At 37.9% G+C, this 24,495-nt stretch overlaps 1 protein-coding gene across 10 annotated transcripts in view; it reads left to right on the top strand.

The window, feature by feature from the left end:
* LOC139761797 (transient receptor potential cation channel subfamily A member 1-like) overlaps positions 1-22,336 on the top strand; it is a 46,697-nt gene extending 24,361 nt beyond the window's left edge. For 8 of the 10 annotated variants that reach the window (XM_071686250.1, XM_071686252.1, XM_071686248.1 and 5 more), the window contains 3 exons: positions 8,029-8,209; positions 8,466-8,576; positions 11,150-12,888. In XM_071686250.1, the coding sequence (XP_071542351.1) occupies positions 8,029-8,209; positions 8,466-8,576; positions 11,150-11,947 (1,090 nt within the window). In that variant the 3' untranslated portion in view covers positions 11,948-12,888. Of the gene's footprint in view, positions 1-8,028; positions 8,210-8,465; positions 8,577-11,149; positions 12,889-21,038 lie in introns of those variants that run through there. The other 2 variants (XM_071686256.1, XM_071686255.1) reach the window with 2 other exon arrangements.
* The last annotated feature ends 2,159 nt before the right edge of the window (positions 22,337-24,495 follow it).

The raw sequence follows: 24,495 nt of genomic DNA, 5'->3' as shown, positions 1-24,495 counted from the left end.
CCATAGCCCACGCCTCGCAACCATACAACATTGTTGGAACCACTTTTCCTTCAAACATACCCATTTTTGCTTTCCGAGATAATGTTCTCGACTTCCACACATTCTTCAAGGCTCCCAGAATTTTTGCCCCCTCCCCCACCCTATGATCCACTTCCGCTTCCATGGTTCGATCCGCTGCCAGATCCACTCCCAGATATCTAAAACACTTCACTTCCTCCAGTTTTTTCTCCATTCAAACTCACCTCCCAATTGACTTGACCCTCAACCCTTCTGTACCTAATAACCTTGCTCTTATTCACATTTACTCTTAACTTTCTTCTTTCACACACTTTACCAAACTCAGTCACCAGCTTCTGCAGTTTCTCACATGAATCAGCCACCAGCGCTCTATCATCAGCGAACAACAACTGACTCATTTCCCAAGCTCTCTCATCCCCAACAGACTTCATACTTGCCCCTCTTTCCAAAACTCTTGCATTCACCTCCCTAACAACCCCATCCATAAACAAATTAAACAACCATGGAGACATCACACACCCCTGCCGCAAACCTACATTCACTGAGAACCAATCACTTTCCTCTCTTCCTACACGTACACATGCCTTACATCCTCGATAAAAACTTTTCACTGCTTCTAACAACTTGCCTCCCACACCATATATTCTTAATACCTTCCACAGAGCATCTCTATCAACTCTATCATATGCCTTCTCCAGATCCATGAATGCTACATACAAATCCATTTGCTTTTCTAAGTATTTCTCACATACATTCTTCAAAGCAAACACCTGATCCACACATCCTCTACCACTTCTGAAACCACACTGCTCTTCCCCAAGCTGATGCTCTGTACATGCCTTCACCCTCTCAATCAATATCCTCCCATATAATATATATATATATATATATAAGTAATGTAAGGGTAAGAGAGTTGTGTGGAAATAAAAAGAGCATGGTTGAGAGAGCAGAAGAGGGTGTTTTGAAATGGTTTGGGCACATGGAGAGAATGAGTGAGGAAAGATTGACCAAGAGGATATATGTGTCGGAGGTGGAGGGAACGAGGAGAAGTGGGAGACCAAATTGGAGGTGGAAAGATGGAGTGAAAAAGATTTTGAGTGATCGGGGCCTGAACATGCAGGAGGGTGAAAGGCGGGCAAGGAATAGAGTGAATTGGATCGATGTGGTATACCGGGGTTGACGTGCTATCAGTGGATTGAATCAGGGCATGTGAAGCGTCTGGGGTAAACCATGGAAAGTTGTGTGGGGCCTGGATGTGGAAAGGGAGCTGTGGTTTCGGGCATTATTGCATGACAGCTAGAGACTGAGTGTGAACGAATGGGGCCTTTGTTGTCTCTTCCTAGCGCTACCTCGCACACATGAGGGGGAGGGGGATGGTATTCCATGTGTGGCGAGGTGGCGATGGGAATGAATAAAGGCAGACAGTGTGAATTGTGTGCATGGGTATATATGTATGTGTCTGTGTGTGTATATATATGTGTACATTGAGATGTATAGGTATGTATATTTGCGTGTGTGGACGTGTATGTATATACATGTGTATGGGGGTGGGTTGGGCCATTTCTTTCGTCTGTTTCCTTGCGCTACCTCGCAAACGCAGGAGACAGCGACAAAGCAAAATAAATATAATATAAATAAATATATGTAACTGGAGGAAGTGAAGTGTTTTAGATATCTGGGAGTGGATTTGGCAGCAGATGGAACCATGGAAGCGGAAGTGAATCATAGGGTGGGGAGGGGGCAAAAATTCTGGGAGCCTTGAAGAATGTGTGGAAGTTGAGAACATTAGCTCGGAAAGCAAAAATGGGTATGTTTGAAGGAATACTGGTTCCAACAATGTTGTATGGCTGCGAGGTGTGGGCTATGGATAGAGTTGTGCGCAGGAGGGTAGATGTGCTGAAAATGAGATGTTTAAGGACAATATGTGGTGTGAGGTCGTTTGATCGAGTAAGTAATAATAGGGTTAGAGAGATGTGTGGTAATAAAAAGAGTGTGGTTGAGAGAGCAGAATAGGGTGTTTTGAAATGGTTTGGTCGCATGGAGAGAATGAGTGAGGAAAGATTGACCAAGAGGATATATGTGTCAGAGGTGGAGGGAATGAGGAGAAGTGGGAGACCAAGTTGGAGATGGAAAGATGGAGTGAAAAAGATTTTGTGTGATTGGGGCCTGAACATGCAGGAGGGTGAAAGGCGGGCAAGGAATAGAGTGAGTTGGAGCGATGTGGTATACCGGGGTTGACGTGCTGTCGGTGGATTGAATCAGGGCATGTGAAGCGTCTGGGGTAAACCATGGAAAGCTGTGTAGGTATGTATATTTGCGTGTGTGGACGTATGTATATACATGTGTATGGGGGGGGGTTGGGCCATTTCTTTCGTCTGTTTCCTTGCGCTACCTCGCAAATGCGGGAGACAGCGACAAAGTATAAAAAAAAAAAATATATATATATATATATATATATATATATATATATATATATATATAGGGGAGAAAGAATACTTCCCACGTATTCCTTGCGTGTCGTAGAAGGCGACTAAAAGGGGAGGGAGCGGGGGGCTGGAAATCCTCCCCTCTCGTTTTTTTTTTAATTTTCCAAAAGAAGGAACAGAGAATTGGGCCAGGTGAGGGTATTCCCTCAAAGGCCCAGTCCTCTGTTCTTAACGCTACCTCGCTAATGCGGGAAATGGCAAATAGTTTGAAAGAAAGAAAGATATATATATATATATATATATATATATATATATATATATATATATATATATATTTTTTTTTTTTTTTTTTTTTTACACGATTCGCCATTTCCCGCGCCAGCGAGGTAGCGCCAAGAACAGAGGACTGAGCCTTTGAGGGAATATCCTCACCTAGCCCCCTTCTCTGTTCCTTCTTTTGGAAAATTAAAAACGAGAGGGGAGGATTTCCAGCCCCCCGCTCCCTTCCCTTTTAGTCGCCTTCTACGACACGCAGGGAATACGTGAGAAGTATTCTTTCTCCCCTATCCCCAGGGATAATATATATATATATATATATATATATATATATATATATATATATATATATATATATATATATATATATATATATATATATATATATTTCTTTCTTTTAAACTATTCGCCATTTCCCGCGTTAGCGAGGTAGCGCTAAGAACAGAGGACTGGGCCTTTTTTGGAATATCCTCAACTGGCCCCCTCTGTTCCTTCTTTTGGAAAAAAAAAAACGAGAGGGGAGGATTTCCAGCCCCCCGCTCCCTCCCCTTTTAGTCGCCTTCTGCGACACGCAGGGAATACGTGGGATGTATTCTTAATCCCCTATCCCCAGGGATATATATATATATATATATATATATATATATATATATATATATATATATATATATATATATATATATATATATATATATATATATGATTTACCAAATCATTCTTCCTGACTCTCTCACTTTGCACACCACCTCGACCAAAACACCCTATATCTACCACTCTATCATCAAACACATTCAACAAACCTCCAAAATACTTACTCCATCTCCTTCTCACATCACCACTACTTGTTATCACCTCCCCATTAGCCTCCTTCAATGATGTTCCCATTTGTTCCCTTGTCTTACGCACTTTATTTACCTCCTTCCAAAACATCTTTTTATCCTCCGTAAAATTTAATGGCACTCTCTCACCCCAAGTCTCATTTGCCCTCTTTTTCACCTCTTGCACCTTTCTCTTGAGCTCCTGCCTCTTTCTTTAATACATCTCCCAGTCATTTGCATCATTTCCCTGCAAAAATCCTCCAAATGCCTCTCTCTTCTCTTTTACTAATAATCTTACTTCTTCATCCCACCACTCACCACCCTTTCTAATCTGCCCACCCCCCACGCTTCTCATGCCACAAGCATCTTTTGCACAAGCCATCACTGCTTCCCTAAATACATCCCATTCCTCCCCCACTCCCCTCATGTCCTTTGTTCTCACCTTTTTCCATTCTGTACTCAGTCTCTCCTGGTACTTCCTCACACAAGTCTCCTTCCCAAGCTCACTTGTTCTCACCAGCCTCTTCACCCCAACATTCTCTCTTCTTTTCTGAAAACCTCTACAAATCTTCACCTTCGCCTCCACAAGATAATGATCAGACATCCCTCCAGTTGCACCTCTCAGCACATTAACATCCAAAAGTCTCTTTCGCGCACCTATCAATTAACACGTAATCCAGTAATGCTCTCTGGCCATCTCTCCTACTTACATATGTATACTTATGTATATCTCTCTTTTTAAACCAGGTATTCCCAATCACCAGTCCTTTTTCAGCACATAAATCTACAAGCTCTTCACCATTTCCACTTACAATACTGAACACCCCATGTACACCAATTATTCCCTCAACTGCCACATTACTCACCTTTGCATTCAAATCACCCATCAGTATAACCTGGTGTCGTGCATCAAAACTACTAACTCACTCACTCAGCTGCTCCCAAAACACTTGCCTCACATGATCTTTCTTCTCATGCCCAGGTGCATATGCACCAATAATCACCCATATCTCTCCATCCACTTTCAGTTTTACCCATATTATTCTAGAGTTTACTTTCTTACACTCTATCACATACTCCCACCACTCCTGTTTCAGGAGTAGTGCTACTCCTTCCCTTGCTCTTGTCCTCTCACTACCCCCTGACTTTACTCCCAAGACATATATTCATTTTATTATACATAATCACTGTTTCCCACATCAGCGAGGTACCCCCAGGAAACAGACAAAGAATGGCCCACCACTCACATACACATATATGTACATAACGCCCACATATGCACATATCCATATATACATATTTTTTTTTTTTTAACAATAGTTACATACATACACATGCCCATATTCATACTTGTTTGCTTTCACCCATTCCTGTCGCTACCCTGCCCCACAGGAAAACAGCATCGCTATCCCCTGCTTCAGCGAGGTAGCGTCAAGAATACAGACAAAAAGGCCCCATTTGCTCACACTCAATCTCTAGCTGTCATGTGTAATGCACCAAAACCACAGCTCCTTATCCACATCCAGGCCTACAGACCTTTCCATTGTTTACCCCAAATGCTTCACATGCCCTGGTATGTCCATTAACGGCACACTGACCCTGGTATACCACATCGTTCCAATTCACTGGGTTGAAAAGATATTGGTTGATATGGAAGCACTGTCTAAGATCCCAGTGATTGTGTCTTGACTCAATGCTTTGTGTTTACCATCACCAGGGCAGTTAAAATCCAAGAAATTATACATAATATGGCAACAGTGAACTGCAATTGAAGCACATATTATATATGACTTGGCTACAGTGAATAGCTGAAAACTAGTGGTGAAAGCTACCTCAAATGTAATTTGCCTATGATCACTTTGATCAAAATGTTTTCTGTCCTTGTGATCACCGACACAATCTTTGACTGGAGTTAGAATTAAGTAGTCTTGTAGTGAATTGTTTGAGAGCACAATCAAGCAAAGTTTTGCAGAATCCCTGTTATTACATATTTCTGCTTACTTTTCATAAATATTTGTCTTCCTATGGCTGGAGGCCTGTAACATTGATCCTACTGTAATTGTTTTTTCATATTTGTAGCCAAGATTTAGAGAAACTGTACATTGTATTTATTCAAATATTTAGAGAAAGACTGTTAAAGGTTGCTAAATTAGTATTTGGAGACAAGGTCATGAGATATAAGAATAAAAAGGGAAATGCATGGTGGACAAATGAGATTAGAATTGCTGTGGAAGAGAAGGAAAAAGCATATGGCAGACTGCTTGAAAGGAACGAATCATTGGAAGTTCAGTAAGGGATGAGGGAAGAATGTAAGATTTGGAGTGGAATGTTAAGAAGCTGATAAAGGAAAACTGAGAAAGAGTAGATGAAGATTTTAAAAAAAAAGTTGAGTGAAAAGTTTAGGGAAAATTATGAATTGTATGGGAAGGAGGTGAAAAAGGAAAGAAGTGGATGTAAGAATGGAAATGTTAATGTGAGAAGTAAGGAAGGGGAGTTGCTGAATCAAAAGGAGGAAGTTAAAGGAGATGGAAAAAGTATTTGGAAGAACTGATGAACGTGGGAGAGTGTGAGGCAACAGTTGTTACATGCATGGTTGTGGAGGATGGAAGGAAGAGGATACAAATATGAGGGCCTACAGGAAGAAGGAAAGCAAAAAGGGCAATAATGAGGCAGAGGGTGGGAAAGGCATCTGGGGTGGATGGGATTATGGCTGAAATGCTGAAGTATGGAGGAGAAAGTGTGACAGAGTGGATGCATTTGAGATGTATTTTTGCATGGAAACAGAAGGTTGTGCCTGAGGATTGGATGAAAGCTATTATTGTTCCTTTATTCAAAGGAAAAGGTGCTAAGAATCTATGTAGCAATTATAGGGAATGTCTGTTAAGTATACCAGGAAGAGTGCATTCAAGTGTTGGTTTAAAGAGTAATGGAAGTAACTGAAAGCAGAATAAGCAAGGAGCAAGGGGGTTTCAGGAAAGGAGGGGGATGTGTGGTGAAAATAACTTCGGAAAAGTATTTAGTGAAAGGTAAGAAGCTGTATGCAACTTTTATGGATGTGGATAAGCACATGACAGAGTCAAGTGGAATACTTTATGGGATTTGTTAAGGATATATGTCATAGGGGGACAACTGTTGGATGATGTGAAAGTCTTCTATAAAGTAACAAATGCATGTGAAAGAGAGGATGGAGAACTGAGCAAAATTTTTGGTATATTAGTGGGTGTGAGGGAGGGCTGTGTGATGTTGCTGTGGCTTTTTAACATACATATGGATTGAGTGATAAGATTGGTGAAAGCAAAATTAGGGACAGAGGGTGCAGAGATTAAGAGTGGTGTGGTGAGGTATGGTGGTTAATGACAAGCCTGTTTGTGGATGGTACTGTAGTGTTGCTGAGAGTGAAGAGGAGTTACAGAAGGTTGTAAGTATGCCTTATGATGTGTGTAAGCATGGGCAGTTGAAGGTAAATGTGAGTAAAAGTAAGGTAATGATGTACAAAAGGAAACAGAGTGAAAGTATAGATTTTGCAAGACCCTGTTGAAGAAAAGTGTACTAAACTGTGTTTTGGATATGGGCTAGAAACACTGGAAGAGGTGAGAGAATTTCAATATTTAGGAGCTAGCTGAGGTAAGTTTGGAAGGAGAGATAAGGGAAAAGCAGTAGAGGATAGAAGGGTCATTGGGTCCCTTAATAGAATAATGAAGGGTAGAAGTGTAAGTATGGAAGTGAAGAAAGGATTAAGGGATAGCATAGTCCTCCTGACCCTGACCTGTGCATCTGAAACTTGGATGTGGAGTGAGTCACATAGGTCAAACAAGAGATGTGGTATGGAGGGAATGCAAAGGTAATGTATTGTTGAATGGTAGATTGGGTGAAATATAATACTTTAAGGTTGTTTGGGTGCATGGAAAGAATGCAGGATGTGGAGTTTACAAGGAGAATGGATGATAGTACAATTAAAAGGGTTGGTGTGAAAAGAAAACCACCTGTGACATGGGGAAATAGAATGAAAGGAGGGAATGGCAGAGGAATGTGTGGAATGGTGTATGCAAGGGAGGCATGTAAGTAAAGGGATTAGTGGAGACTTTTGTTGTGGCCACCCCATTGATGGGGGTTCCTGGAGGGAATGGGCATTAGAGATACAGATAGATAGGTACATAGTAAAAAAAAATTCCAATGCTTTCATCTCTTACCTTCATGAATTCTTTTTGTACATTATTTTACATAAATCATCTCACTTATGACTGTTAATTTTTGCAAAAAGAATTTATGGGGTGGAAAGGAGCTACTCCACAAAGGCTGCATTTTTTGACCAAAGCACATCAGAGGACCACTTGAAAGCCTGCCTAAATGAGCAGCATGTTAATTGTTTACCTGTACATCATCCTAGAGATGCTGCAACATGTTTCTATGTACATGTCACTTACCATATATTTTTAAAATAGATTAGATTTTTGCCACATGCTACAGTTTTATCTGCCTCTCTTTTTTAGGAATGAGCATCACATATCACTGAAGTATAACACAACACTTGAAGAATACTGTGATTTTCCACCTGCTGTTGATGGACGTGACCCCAACCCTCTTCCCACTACTGTCCATCTTGTCTTTTTCTCAGTGTATATGCTTACCTACATTTTCCAAGTGATTATCTACATCTTGAATGGTATCATGGTATGTTCTTTGTCCATTCCTTACTAAAATGTAAATACTTTAAAGGGATCAGCATATTCAGTTGTATAAATGAAGAGTTGTAAAAAAGGGGATGGATGATTAAAATAAGTCATGTTATGATGTCTGCACATCATTTTTCTTTTTCACATTATAATGATATTCTTCATTATATCAGTTTTGTCAGATTTCTAAACTGAAAAGTATTGAAACTGTAGCATTCTGTTCAGTGACAAATGGGTATCCTTCCAAAACACAGATTCGCAAGTGGTACAGACTGGATCTGTGTATCAAGATGATCGAGCTCTTTCTCATGTTGTGTGTCCTCTTGCCTCTCAGTCAATGCCAACTTCAAACTGGAATAAGGAAGGTAAGCCTGTTTCAACACCTATTGAGATGGAAGGTAAACCTATTCCACAAACTTGATCATATAACAAGCAGGGAGTTAATTTTGTTACTGTGCATAAGGAAGAGAGGAAAACCAGTTGCATCATTAAATAGAAGAGAATACAACCATTTTAAAAGTAATTCAATTATCCAACAGTGATGAAGTAAGCCATTAGGAATGTACCTTACATGAAATAGAAAGAAAGCAAAATAGTTCTGATAGTCCAGTGAAAGGAAGGTAAAGCAGCATTTGCCAATCTTATTACATTATTTGACAAAGTTAAATCCAGTCCTCCATACCAATGCATGTAACAACAGCTGCCTCCCTTTCTCCCACATCCATCAGTTCTTCAAATTACTCTTTCCATCTTCCATCTTCCTTTCACTTCCTTCTTTTGATTCAGCAATTCCCTTTCCTTACTTCTCACATCAGCATTTCCACTTCATCCTTACCTAGTACAGTCTTCATATTCACAGGCATATATACACATACCCATGCATACTTCACAATCCCAATCTTTCCTTTCACCCCTCACTATTCTTTATCCATTCCATCCATGCTCTGCAACACTCTCCCATACTCTTGGTGATAGCAGAATTGCACATCCTTCTTTTCCTCTTCTCTGATAATCTTCACTCATTCCCATCTATACCACACCTTTCATGCCCTCCCATAACTTGCATTCATCATTTCCATTTTCACTCCACACACCCTGCTCGAGAATATGGGTTTTCCGAGTCCCTAGCACGAGTCCCTAGCACATTCACATAACAACTCTTAAACCTCTCCACAAACTCCCTTCTTTTACTCTCACCAGTCATCCCATTCACATTCAGCACCATCACCCTCAGTTGCTCTTTTCTTTTAACCCTCGGCATAACTGGTAGACTCTGGTGCTGCTTCTCAGCCTTTTGTGCCTCACCCTTGGAAGGTCATTGGCAGAGGGCAACTCCAGTGCAATGTTTTCCGAGTCAGCGAGGCTCCAAAATTGTCATAAAACTAAGAGTGACAGCACACCTCAGGTGTTTGTCCAAATCAAAAAATATTGCCCTGATGTAATTGGGCAATGCCTCAATTAATGAGCACACTGAATTGCGGTTTGGTACAGGAGTGTTGTGATTCTTTATAGCAAACTTCTGTTGCACTTTGTCTGTATATTGGTCTCCAATATGTAACATGTGTTCCCCCAAATCCATTTTCACACTAACACCTGTTAGCATCTGGACATGCTTGCATTCAAAGTAACACTGAAGTGACATTGCATGAGGAAAGAAGGGTAGGAGGAGATGATAGAGAGAGGGAGGAGTGGGGAGGTCAGTCACTGTACATATCATGTAGGCCATTTTTTGTAACAATATTACTTAGAATGAGGTGGTTTTATTGTTTGTAGTATAGGTGCACAGTTACCTGTAGTTCACCCTGCACAACCACAAAATTTCTGCCACATTCACTCTCCATAACTCATGCACTTATGACCTGACATTCCTCTAACTCTTTATTACAATATAGAAATATACAGCACCATTGACTAACAGTGAGTGTATATGCTGTGATGACAACTGTGAAGTTACTATTACCATATAAGCATAACAATGGCAGTCTACCTCAGCCCCAACTAAAAAAAGTCAATTACATGTTTTACTGATAAGACTACAGAAATGCACAGACTGTGTCATTTTTGTGTCATTTTTAATTCCAGTATACCACCTTTGACTAATTATTTCACCTGTTTGTTATCACAGCTAAGACTGTCATCCTCTGGGTGAATTCATGCAATAATCATCACTATTCACTCTTAGCACTGGATATCCTCCCGCTGATCAAAGTTGCTGCTTTGGTTGTTGGCTTTGTTTCTGAGATGCCTCTCTTCACACCATAAACGAGTATCTTCTCTGTGAATAGTGTTTTTGTGAGCTTGCAATGAATGAAACCCTGTAGGTTGAGCATAATAGTTTAAGTAGTGAGTTACATCACTAGCTCTCTCATGGTTAGACCTCATATCTCAACAGGCCCTCTGTCAGTGTGAGATCATATTACTGCAAGCTCTCTGTTGGTGTGAGCTCATGACATATCAATAAGGCTTCCATTACTTTGAACTCATGAGAGTAACCCTTCTTGTGTTGTCACCATGTGACACAAGCCAACCAGAGCAATATGTTGGATTATCTTTTGCTGTGTTAGGATATTTATGGAACTGCATATCCTTTTCTGTGTCATAGGTTCATAACATACATGTAAATGTTAGTCTTTGCCGTCTTACAAGGTAACAGAATTAAAACTTTTAAGTTGAAAGGTTGCTAGGCACTTTGGTCTCTTGATTTATTTTTCAGTATACAAGTTGGCACTTTCTTCAACCTTTCCAAAACTTCAAAAAAAATTCCAACAGAACATTGATTTGCAAAATGTTTACAAATAAGAAAATCAAATTTGAAATATTTACAACACATAAAACAAAACTAGAGATTATGTAAATACTTATGTATTAAAGTTAACATACAGTACAGAAGAAAGTTGAAATATATGGGGGCATTTCTCTTTGTGCTATTTTTTTGCAGGATTGGGCATGGCAGTGTGGAGTGTCAGCCATACTCTTCTCATGGATTCACCTCCTCGACTTTGTCAACAAACCTCAAAGAAATATCCTCTTCCCTGTTGCCAAGGATTTTGCTCAAATTTTGTGTTTCTGGTTGTTATATGTATTCATGGTGGAATTACTGTTTGCTTTCCTATTCCACCTTCTGTTGCAAGAGCAGGAGGTCTTCCAGACCATGGGATCTTCTTTTGTGAAGACCTTTACATGGATGTTGTTAGATCTCTCTTATAGTGATACTTTCAAGAGTCCAGCCAAAGTACCCTATACATTCTTAACAACTGCACTCTTCTTGGTATTTATTGTAAGTGTTGGATGTTTCATTGTCAACCTTATAAGCCACCAATCTCAGAGAAACAAAAAACAGCACACTACTTTTTCCTTCCAGTCTGCTGCCTACTTTGCTACCATGGTGATGGAATTTGAGGTCTGGTTTCTCTGGTTCAGGAGATATTCTGGCAAGATTAACCCTCAAGGAAACCAGACAATGGCTTCCTATACACAGATTTCTAGGAAAGCTCGATTAAAAAAGTGTCTGAAAGATTGGATTGTTCCTGAAGATGATGATGACAATGTGCATGCTGCATATGTTGAGCAGCTGGAAAGTATGTTGCAAGAACAAAGGAGACAAATAGAAATTTTAAAGAGCATGAAAGCTAAGATAGATTCAGTTGACAATACGATAAATTCACTGACTGCAGATATAACTCATTCCATCCGCCTTGCAGTTAGGGAGCAATTGGATCGTGTTTGCAGAAAATAGACTGCACAGGAAGTTCTGGAAATGCTGGTTTTAAGAAATTTTAGAAAAGAGTTACTGTAACACTTCTGAAAAGCAGAAATTATGACAACTAAAAGTAGTATCAAAAAAGTTCATGTAAATTAATTCACATAATGCCAAGGAATGTTTTTTTAAACTATTGTGTCATAGTGCTGTATTTCATATACAGTATTTGTATTATCCACTATAATAGAGGTACTGCAGTGGCAACTGAGTGAGGTATTTATGTATATTACAGTATTTCTCTGCAGATGCAAAAAGTTAGGAGACAAAAATGAAGAATAAGGACATTGCAATATTGCCTTTTTGTATCATTTGCACCTCAGGAATGTTTTGAGGCTACAGCTTGTATTACTAAGTGTATAGGACACTTTTGTTGTCAAGATTCAACATAGATGATGAGGTATATCCTCCCCATGTGAAATAGTTGCCCTTGCAAAGGAGCTACAGAGCTGCAGCCCTCTTTGTCATTGCACAAGCACATACGATATGTCTGCACTTAGAGCTGAAGAAAATTGTCAACCCATGCCTACAAATTACTTATTTGATATTGTTTTCTTAACATACAAAAGGTATATTTTCAATAAAAGAGATGAAAACACATTTGAACAGTTTACTTTATGTAAAAGAACCATGCAGCAGGGGATAGCCAGATTGGAGCTGCAGTACTTATAATACCAGTATGTTATAGCTTTGTTAATGCCCTAGATACTGTACCTGTCTCTACTTGGCAATTGCATGAGGAAGCTTATTTATCCCAATTACCCAGTGTTTCATATTGACACTACTATTAGGCTATCAGAGTTGAGGAACTCAAAGGGAAAACAAAGTGAAATACTGTACTCATGACAAATATATGCAATATTTGTTTTATGAAAATGAATTTTGTAAATCACTTGAATACATGTATGAATATAAATCACTACATTTGTTTTACCATCCTTATCAAGTGTGTCCAGAAATATCTTTGTTTTCCTTCCTTTTAATGGGTAATAACAGTAGAATATTGGCAAAATTTGAAATGGTGTGCCATGAGGATCATGCAAACTCAAAAAATGTGCCATGAATTGAAAATAGGTTGAGAAGTGCAATCCTAAAGGACCAAGGTGGTGTTACAGTCACCCCAACAGACTACACTAGTCCTTGACAACCCTTAGAGGACCAAGTTGGATGTAGAAGTCATCCTGACAGATTACACGAATCCTCAACAACCCACATCAAGTCCTTCCTCCACTTAAACCACTCATCATATGTCCAAACTCCTGTATTACACCCGTGAAAGTGCTCCACAATGATTTGTTAGAGGCAAGTACAGTATCTTCCTGTCACTTCCCAGTATGGTGGAAAAGCATTTTGCTATTTTTGCCATAAGGTGAGAACAGTGTTTTGTACTACTTTTGCTGATTGATAACAACAGTTATGCCTAGCTTGAGAGTGTTAGAATGAGATGGAGAGATGTCACACACATCTGAGCTTTTCACACAGTCAACAGGTGCCAAAATGTTCACACTGTTGCAGGAAGTTTCAGGGCCTAGATAATTGGCCTGTCACTAGTAAGCCACTACTTCTTGACTATGGAACTCTGTAGTGGCATTGCTGTAGGAATATATAAGGTTATAGGTAGTAGTTGGTAGGCAGCCACCAATCAGGGAAGTATGATACCAATATTACCTACCTGGGTATCGGGGAGAGTTTGCAATGGCTGCGTAGCGATCTAGCACTTCAATGGTTATCAAGTTACTTTCCTCTGGCCCACGTATCTGTCACATCTTTCTGCCTAACTTACATAACACTTGACAAGACAACTCACAAAATTTTTTCTTCATAAGTCAAGATTTTCCTGCTGTGAATGCTATGCACTATCCCTGCCTTTTGGCAAAATGGAGCAATAAATAGAAGTAGCGGGTAGAAAAATTAAGCAAGAGGATTAGGTAGAAGCGTTAGGTACTAGTAGTGGTCGGTAGGAACATTAGTGGCAGAAGTGGGTTGGAACATTTGGCACAAACATTAGCTTGACACATTCAGTAAAAGAAATAAGTTGGAATATAGGGAGGAGTCTCTGAAAACACTGCACTAGACTTGCCCTCTGCCAGTGGCCTGTTTAGGATGAGGCACTAAAATTTGAGAAGCAACAATAGAGTTCACCAATTATGGAGATTCTTTAGCTATGGCCACTTCCTCAAGGGAAGTTCCCAAATGAGTACAGGCATGAGATATAGATAGATATGTATAAGATTAAAGATACTTATTAATTGTGTGGAAGGCTTTAGTTTCATGCTTTCTCACTCACTAACATAAGACTAAGTAATGCTGAGTACAAAAGTACACTAAGTAATGCTGAGTACAAAATTTAACTGAAAGTCTTTACTGTGGGCATTCTAAGTGTGGATGCAGCCTGTACAGGTGTTCCCAATGTAAGTGTGCCAGTGTTAGAGCTGTGTTAGTCCTCTCCAAGGACCATGATGGAAGGTTGGTTGACACTTCATGATGGTGTATGCCGATACTTCGTGATGGGGTGCTAGCTGTCTCTCAAAGATGGTGTACTGGCTGACACTCGATGTTGGTGTGTTGGCTGACACTCAAGTATGGTGTGCTAGCTGCAAGACGCTCCCACTAACAGTTTCAAAGTGAGCCTGCACTTTAGTGTCGGTATTATTTCACATCTTTGGCCCACATTTCTGTCTTTTCCTCCTGCTTAACCCACATGTGGGCCGCTGACATTCAGTCCATGCTTACACAATCTCTCCATCAAAGCATAGCACATGTACCTGTCACGGCTCGTTCTTCATATCTATATTTTCTTGCAGAGAGTGCTAACCACTTGCCCTATTTTGGCGATGCTACGCCCCCCCCCCCCCTTTTTCTTTTACAAAGTCTCATCGTTAGTGCCTCTCTCTCTCTCTCTCTCTCTCTGACTTTTGGCCAGTTCAGCTACTTGTGCAACATCCTCCTAACACAAAAGTAATTAAAGGTTAACCAAAGAGACGGACAGACAACATACAACCATAAAATTCAAAGCAGTAACAGATGAACCCGTCTTGCACAAGGAAAATGTTTTATCAGGAGTTCCCTTGGGAACAGTATTAGTCTCTACCCTTTAATAATGAAGTCTGATACTCCGAAAGATATAAAAGAAGTATAGTACAATGTATATATCTTAGATGTTTGATGATGTAAGTGATACCATCCTCCCCAGGGGGAGTGCTTCAGACCCTGGTTAAAGCTGCATCAAGCTCAAACTCAGTGAATGGACTTCACATTCATCATGTTGCTTGTTTAGCATGAACTGGGTACGATCTCTTTCTTTGAATTTGTTGTACAAAACATCTTTAGTCTCAGATGGCAGCATGTTATATCTAGAAGTATAAGCCATTTTGGAGCGGGTTGGGATGAGGTACTTTATTTTTCTTTCCAGTTATTCTGTTAATACCCATCCAGATTTGGCCTAAAGGAGTGTGTTGATTTAGTCCTCTAACAAATTGTTCCCAGTCATTCGGTCCGAATTAAGTCATTCGGTTCCTTACTGCTACAAGATGCGTGTGACAGTTTTAGCATTTTGGTGTTCGAAGTTGTCTGTAACCATTACCTATTTGCCCAGCTATAAATATTAGCTGTTTCAGCTCGGGTCATTATAGTACTCATGTGGGCGATTATGTGGTGTATTCTTTCTACTCTGAAGTTAGCTCGCTTTCCGTAAAGATGTTTAAAGAAGTCTCAAGATTGACATTAAATGCTTGTACATTTGTAGGTTCATAATCTTTGTACCTGTCAGAAATATAATATGTGAACCTATTTAGATGTTCATGTTTCACTATTAATCTTTTTCTTTTAGTCTGACACCAGGTAAGTTGACATTAGCTATGTGTATTGTAATCATTACTGGCGAGTGGTCAAACATAAGATCATCATGATCATCAGACCTTTTAAAGCCTATGCACTTGTCAAGGATTCCTCCGTATATGTGTTAGTTGATTCTTATTGATGTTTTGGACATCATCATATGCATCCACGAATGAGCTTAAACTTCTGCCATAGTGTTAGTGAAGAGGTCACTCAGATTCTTGTGTCGAGCGTTAAGGTCTCCAATTAGGACAGTAGGTTCAACATGAAGAAAGGTAAATTTGTGTGGTGGAATAGGTTAGCAGGTGCATAAAGCGATAAAGCGTTATCCCAACTCTCGTTTAGGTTCAGGTCTTTGGTTAAGGCCTGGGTTAGATCCTCAAGTTAAATCATATGTTAGGCCTCAAGCTTAAATCCACGTTAAGTCCTAGATTAGGTGGCACGTTAATTTTACAGATTGGTTTTCTTTTCTGTCGAAGGCCCTGCAGTTTCAGAAAAAGTTGTGGGTTAGCCCATACGTTTTGTCCATGGTTTCACTCCCAGGTTATGTTTTCCTTGGGTCAAATCCTCTCCTAACATATAACCTAACCTGAACGCGCTCCTTAGCTCTACTGCTTCCGGAGTCACCTCTTGATATTGTGGCCCTTGATATAAATTGAAAATCAATTATCTAATCAATGATGTCACGAAATGGTCAAGAGTCGCACGTTAATTCATCAACCGAACATATGCGGCATACGTTCAAAACAGCGAATGAACATGGCGATGGAAAGTGCTGAAAATACGTTTATGTATTTTTTCTAATGACTTTAATGTAGAAGGTGAAAAACTTAAATGAATAGTATTTTCATATGCATATCTGGGAAGAATTGGGTAAAACTTGGAATGAATTGGCTAGTATTGTGTTGAATAGGTCAATAGTTCGACCCCATCGAAACTAAGAAGCAAAGTTGTTGGGATTAAAAAATCCAACAAACGCAAATTTAAAGGATGTAGGATATTATATCCGCCTTCTGAAAGTCAAGGAGGCAATTCATAGAAAAAAAAAAAAAATGATGGGAACGCATTGTGAGGTTTGAAGGGTGTGTACGTCTGTGGGAAAATACGTGGATACGTGAAATGCTGGTAGGGTAGTGTACTTAAAAGAAAATATGCTGTTGAATGTAGATTTCGATTCCATTAGGTTTATTGCAAATGCTGAATGAATTAATCCGACAATTTTCCCCAGTATGTCTTACAAATTGCATTCTTTCTTTTCGTGTTTTATGTTTATACGTGATAAAAGTTAACATTAGAAATAGCTACTTAAAATTGAATACATAAGCAGATAAGTAAGTTTAGAATTCCAAATTTCACTTTACTACACTGGACATACTGTTACGGAATAAACATTCAAAATTCATGTGCTGTATTTAGCCACTTCATCAACAGAAAAGGAGTAGAGCAGACAATACTGAAGAGGAGTATAGAAATACAGAAACGCAGTTTATGCAGCTGTTTGAACATTGCTTCGTTTTCTGCTGTTGATGCAGTTTCATGTACAGATTCGAAGAATTTTTTGTTGGTAAGTGTGAAATTTCAAGTAAAAATGATATTAATAAGATATCGTTGTTTCAAAGTAATCATTCTTATTGAGATGTTAGTATGTATCCAAGCAGTAAGTTAATGATAGCAATTTGGATGATCGCAGAACGGGAAGCTTGATGGAAACTAGCGAATGAAGCAGCAGATCCGCTTCGTTCACACCCTGTGATGACTTGTGGTCGGGCTGAAGTAGGTTGTTATTCCTGCTCCATCTAACAAACTTAGTTTTCACATAAATCATAGCTTGAAAATGAACGAAATGCTTCAAAAAGGTAAGTTACTCAGTGATGCAGTGGAATATGTAGGATAAGTATGTGACTGGCGTTAGTGTGGTGACGTCTAGCATCAAGCAGTAGTCTTGGTAGGATTTCCTCACAACAATCACCTGGAAATGGAAAGTGAAATGATATATGAGAAATGGACATAGATTTAAACAAAAACGAATTGTTTAATATGACCCAAGTCATTTGTTATTTGCAAACTATCTTTTTTATTGATTTTTTTCTATGCAATGGAGGGCACACTTTTTCTTTGGTTTGAGGATACCAGTGGATAAGTTTATGACAACCATGAAGTAGCTTTGCTGTTGTTGTGAAGAGTTCTTCTCAGACTATTTATGTACGTAGTATCACTATGGGTTCTAAGTTTTCAATTGTCTTGAAATTGTACCCATGATCGGCAGACAGTACGTTTGGATTGTTTATTTTGTGGCTTTTATTAGTTTAGTTAAAAACTTTTGGATTTTTTTGTGATCAGGTGAGGAATTGAGAGTATTGGTTTTTCATTACTAATATTATTTCTTATCTCAGCTGTAGATAACTTGATAACAAGGAGGGTTATGAAGGAGAGGGAAAATGTGGAGTTGAATGATATGAAAGTGCCGTAAAGGATAATGAAATATATAAAGAAATGTAATATTCATTCCCAGTGCTGTAGATGAAATGTGTGGTCTAATATTAAGTACTTTCCCGTGTTTCAGAGAATATGCTCCTACGTTTTGTTGTTCTTTGGATGGTGCCATGCACCTTCAGATTTGAGATTTTAAGGAAGGGATAGATGATGTGATTAGTTTTCCAAAAATTTTGAATGAGTTTGTATATTACATTAGATTTTGAGCAGGCCTTTAGTTTGCTTTCTTTTGTTCTCTAATGTAGGAGAAATAACAATTTGTTTGTAGAGAATTAGAACATTTTAATTGGATTTAGAGTTCTTACTGGAAAACAAATGTACTTATTATTAATGATTAATTACTGTATAGCATGGTGATTTATCAGGAAACAGATGTGCACTTTACTCAAGCAGATTCATTGTCTTATACAGAAATAATGAGTTAAAAGTGTTTTTCATTAGCAATGACATCTTTTGATATTAAGTATCTCAAGAACATAGAGAGCTGTGAAGGAGAGGGAAAGTGCAGTGTTATGAATTAAGAAGTACAGTATTATAATATCTGTTAATAATTAAATAACAAAAAACAAGTGTCTTGCACATGAGAGCAGTACACTAGATATGTGCTATCTATTAGCAGTTAAATTCCTGTTTCAGAGAATATTTACCTTTTTTTTTTTTCTAACCACTGATTGGCACCATGCATCATAGGTTTCTAGAGGAAAATGCTGTGATAGGTCAAATAACTTGTGTGTTAAGAGGTGACATTTCTGTTTGTACAGTTGGGTCCTTTCATATGGAGTCTGACACCGATATTTCTTGCTATATCTGTTGTTATTTCATATAACTTTATGGAAAAAACTTTTGATAAAGGATTTTAATGTCTGTTAGGATTTAGAACTTTCTTGAGGGAAAAAAGGTACAGTAAAATTACTACTTGTTAGTGATGAAATTTTATTTTTTAATAGAATCGTCATGATGTCTTTGTGATTGATCATGTAGAATACGATGTTTCACTGTATCAAAAGTTATTGAAGGTTGTAACTATGCAATTTTAAACATTTGTGACTTCGAGGACCAGCACACAGTAGTTGTGCTGTAATGAATAAGAATATGAAGACGACATTCTGATATGATAAAACATTCATGGTCATGCCAAGGAGGAAATGGACAGAAAGAATGGTATCACCAGCACCTCATCAATGCAGGACAACGGCATTACCAATGAGAGGAAAATTTGTGTGATTTGTTATCCTTTTTCTATAAAAGTCTTAATCTGTTTGTAAAAAAGTTTACAAACCAGGCAAAGCTTTGTAGAATATGGTAAATGTTTTGTATCAGGTGTCCACAGGACATTTGCAAATTACTTTGGGATACCTATGATGTCCATCTGGCTCTTGTTGATAAATTTTAATGAATAGATTCTGATGAAAGTGGTACCAGTTAATATTAATACTCTGAATGTATATCATAGAATGGTTTTACCTCATAATGATTGTTTGTGATTGAATGAATTCACCCCATAATTACCTGGTCCACTTTGTGGGGACTTCACCTTATGAGAGCAGGAAATGCTGCAGGTGAAAACCCACACTTTATATCACCTCTAGAGAATGTATGGAATAATTGTTGTCACTTTTGTCAGAATTTACTAACCTGATCATGTGCATTAGCTTTCTGATAAATTAGTTATAATTTTTTACCATAAAATTAGTTTTTAACTTTATCGTTAATGACTAGTTCATGACACATTAGTGCCCTTCATTGCCATCATTTGATTGATAAGACAGCAAAGTGTCTACAGTTTAGTTCATAACTAAACAGAAGGTAATTTGAATGATTTATTTATATTTTATGTTGTCATTATTTTGTGCCAGCCACAGAAGGAATGCTGCTGGTAAATACAGGCATCTGCAGCTTTATTGAGATTTTGTAGAGTTTTATTTGATATGTAAATCATTTTATAAAATGAATAAGGCCTTATAAAATATGAAAAAAGCACCAGGTGGTTATATGTTGTTGTCCACAAGCTTTCATATGAGCATGCTCTTATAGTCCACAAAATATTCTAAAGAAATATAAAGCGCTGAACTGGTGAAAATCCCTTTTCTTTCATGAGGTTAGAGTTCTTTGAATGTATATTATCTCCCCCTCTTCCTTTTAAAGCATCTTCTTTCACAGCAGGTCCCCAGTTGTCCAGGACCAGAAAGTCAAGTGAACATGAGGTTCTTTAGAAGGGTAAACGGACAGGAGTTCTGAGGATGATGACTGTGGCCTATCCTATGGATAGAAATGAGGTGTAATAAGGGATATCACAGTGAAAGGGTAGATAGACTTATTCTCAAATTATTATGTGATTAGCAGTACACAGCCATAAGTAGAGATAGAGGAACTATAACTGTTCAAAACTTGTATTTTTAGGGACATGTAGCAAAATCATCAAAAGCTGAAGAGGAAGAAATGGCAGGGTGGCTTTATTTTGCATGGACAGTATTCTGAATTTTGTATTTGTTACTTTCATGTTAACGAATGAACATAAGGACATAATGATTTCAGAAATATTATGGTGAGATACCATCCAGTGATGATCTACTTAGATTTCAAATGAAAGTGTGCAAACTGCAAATTTCATTATTGGGATGACTTCATTGAGTACATGATATGTCAACATCACAGATATATTTGATATCCTAGGGGCAACTTTTGATCTTGGTATTTAGTAATGAAATCCTTTATATAAAGAATTTTCCCTTTATTTCAGGCATGGTTTGCTTACTTGTTACAAGATATTCAGGATAGAAAAGTTCTGTTGCCACTATGATGCAAGAACCAGATATTTATATGGATAATGAAAATAAACAGCCGTTGATGTTGAGTGGCATGGAGGAGATTCAAGGTAAAGATTCAGATGATAAGATCAAATCTGATGAAGAGCAGAGGCAGTTAGATACTGAAGTTATAAAGGAATCATTTCTAGTACTCAAAGATGTGGAAGAAAAGGAGGGTGATAAACAGTCAGATGCAGATGGGGATAGAATACAAATATCTGTAAATACAAAATTAATCAATGGACCATATTCTTGTCCAACATGTGGAAAGATGTTCAAACGAAAAGTCAACTTGAGGGCACACCTCAGTGCTCACACGACCATGAAAGTATATGAATGCTCGAAGTGTGAAAAAAAATTCCATCAGGAGCATCTCCTTAGTTATCATATGGCTTCTCATACTAGTGGAAGACACAAGTGTTTCATATGTGGAAAAAGGTATAGATACAAGAGGAGTCTTATAGTGCATCAGCGTACTCATGAAAGAGAAAAGCAAGTTGGGTGTTCTGGGAATAGGAAAGAATTTGTAAAAGTAAGTGGTCTTGTACATCATGTGACTGTTTATATGAATTGGCCATTTAAGTGTATATATTGTAGTAGAGGATTTGATAACCAAGAGGAATGTAATAGGCATATGGCCACTCATGCTGGAGAAACACCATATGAGTGTGTGTTATGTAGTGCTAAATTTTCTTGTAAAAAAGACCTCCAATGCCATGGATTTACTCATTATGTAGAAAATGTGCTCAAGTGTGAAAAGTGTTGTAAAGTATTCAAGACAAAACACAGTTTTGATTGTCATATCAAGTGTCACAACTTCAAACAAACTTCATGTGAAATTTGTGGGAAGAATTTTAATAGAGAAGACAGGATGAAATCTCACATGATAACTCATGGTGCTATGAGACCATTTTATTGCCCAAAATGTAAAAAGATGTGTAAACATAAAAATTCTGTTAAAGTTCACTTAATCTCCCATAGTGGTGAAGTATGTCCATGTCATGTATGTGGGAATGAATTTAATGAGGAAAGACAAACATCAGATCTTATTTCGCATTCTGGAAAAATATTACATGATTCCCCACAGTCTTTACATTTGCTCAGAAAAGGGAAAAATAACTTAGATTCTGAACTTAATGGGAAGGATGAGAAGGAACATATGTGTCATATATGTGGGAAGTCATACCTTGAAAAGCAGTCTCTTATAGATCATATGACAGTTCACTTGCAGTGCATGAAGTGCAAGATGATATTCAAAACTAAAGAAGCCCTTGACGCACATTTGCTTTTTCTAGGGAGTGAAAAGTTACTCGCTTGTTGCCTCTGTGGAAATATACTTCATGGTAAAAGAGAACTTCATCGTCATCTCAGTGAACACATCAAGGCGAAGCAAGATTATTTTGATAATCCATCAAAAAGTGAGGAGAGAAACAAAAAGGTACTAAAGATTACAACAAAATTAAGGCAGGATTCAAATGAGACATTGCCACTTATTTCACCTGTCAATCAGGGAGCCAGTGTAAAAATTCATGTGGTCACTCATGCTGGTAAGAATTCATTAAAGTGTTCTGAGTGTGGAAGGAAAGTCCATTTACGTCACAACCTTGAGGACCACTTAAAATCCAACAAGAAAGATAAATCCCTTCAGTTACCCGAGTCTGGAGAAGAATTTGTGTATATATCTAGGTTTGGACATCCTATGCTCAACAGAAAAGAGTTGCCAGAATCTTACTGCAACTGTAATCATAACATTGGAAGATTGCTAAACAGTGATACAGAAGACTCCCCAAAAACTGACTTAATTCCTTGCCAAGGATTTGCTGGATGTATTGGAAATAAGTATGGTAGTAAATGTGTTGCTCAGACAGTGCCCTGCCCACAGAAAATTGATTTCTTACCTAAAACACCCATAAAACATGATACTGAAATGTTGTGTAAGATTGATGAGAAGACAAATCTTGAATGGGAAATAATACCAGTACATAGAATTGATGGGATCAAAAGTGAAGTTCCAGACAGTGACATTGTTATTAAAGAAGAATGGGATGTTCCTTGGTAATCATCTTTGGAAAATAGACCAAGTGAAGGATTTAGATAAGAGAATTTTGCTTACTGAGGATTTAATGTCTTGAAGAATGGGTACAATTTTCTTAAAAGTGAAGTTTATATTGTATTTTAGGGATAACTTTACAGTGTAGAGCATTTTTTATTTCATTTTATGGAATATATCTTTCATTTTTACTTTTTTAAGATAGGAGGAAGTTTTTTAATGTGAAAATGATTTTATTTCATATATGGAAACTTTTATGTCAAGTATGATTTCTTTTATGTTTTACTTAATTTTTTAAGGACAGTTTTGTTCGTATATTCTTAGTGGAGAAAATTAATGTATTTAAATTTTTATGTATACTGTATAGTTGTATATGTAATTTGTTCCATTTCTCAGATTCATGTTAAGGTATGATTGCAGTGACTGCAGAATTATGTACCCAAGGAAGTGCACACCAGTGTTTGATAAGCTATCATGATGTAAAATACTTGCCATATTTGGCCCTTTAACAGTTTAACATATGCTGCCTTTTCTGCATTTAATGGAAGATATGTTCAGAATCTATTCACATTTTATTGATGGCTCTATTAGTTTGTATAGTCATCAGTGTTTACCCAAGATAGCATTACTGTAGAGAAAAATTCACTTACCAGTGGTACATTTCTTTTTGTTACGTTTTTGCATAAGCTCTGGTGATATTGTGCCATCATATCGTGAAATACAATGCTATCATTCACACAATGATTTATCCTCATGTCATGTCTTTTATCTCTGATGTTTTAACTTACTTTAGATTTGTCATTTGATGCTGCTTTCTGCTTCTCCATGTGTTTATTTACCAACTCTGCTTTCATTCTTTTTTTGTCACTATTTTTTGGTTCAAGCAATTAAGTACCTGCTATACCTGATATTTTTTTTTATCAGTGCCAGCCTAACATGAAAAATTCTATAACTTCCCAGTTGCTTTTGCATTTTTTCAACGAAAACTAGGTAGCTTTTTGCAAGATCTTATTTAGGTTTTTCATTTAACAAATCAAAGGTGTATTTTTCTTTTGCGCCATGCTGTAGGTTGTCAAGCTGTACTGTTTCTCTTGCTTGCGTTGAGGATTGTTGATAAGGTAGAAGAGTCTTTGTTCCACTGTTAAAGGCTATGATAAACTGATGTTAACAGTATGAAAATATTGTGTTGATTTTCCATATACCTAGAGGGCTGTTACCTTTCTTCTTTTGCTCTTGACAGACCGGGTATTAAGTATGATATAGAAAGGCAGAGTGTGTTTATGTATATATATGTGTATATGAGTGGATGGGCCATTCTTCATCTTTCCTGGCACTACCTT

Source organism: Panulirus ornatus, chromosome 42 (genome assembly GCF_036320965.1).
Source record: "Panulirus ornatus isolate Po-2019 chromosome 42, ASM3632096v1, whole genome shotgun sequence".
In the NCBI taxonomy this organism is placed as follows: Eukaryota; Metazoa; Arthropoda; class Malacostraca; order Decapoda; family Palinuridae; genus Panulirus; species Panulirus ornatus.
Note: the sequence above shows the minus strand (reverse complement) of the source record. Positions and strands in the feature narration are given on the sequence as shown.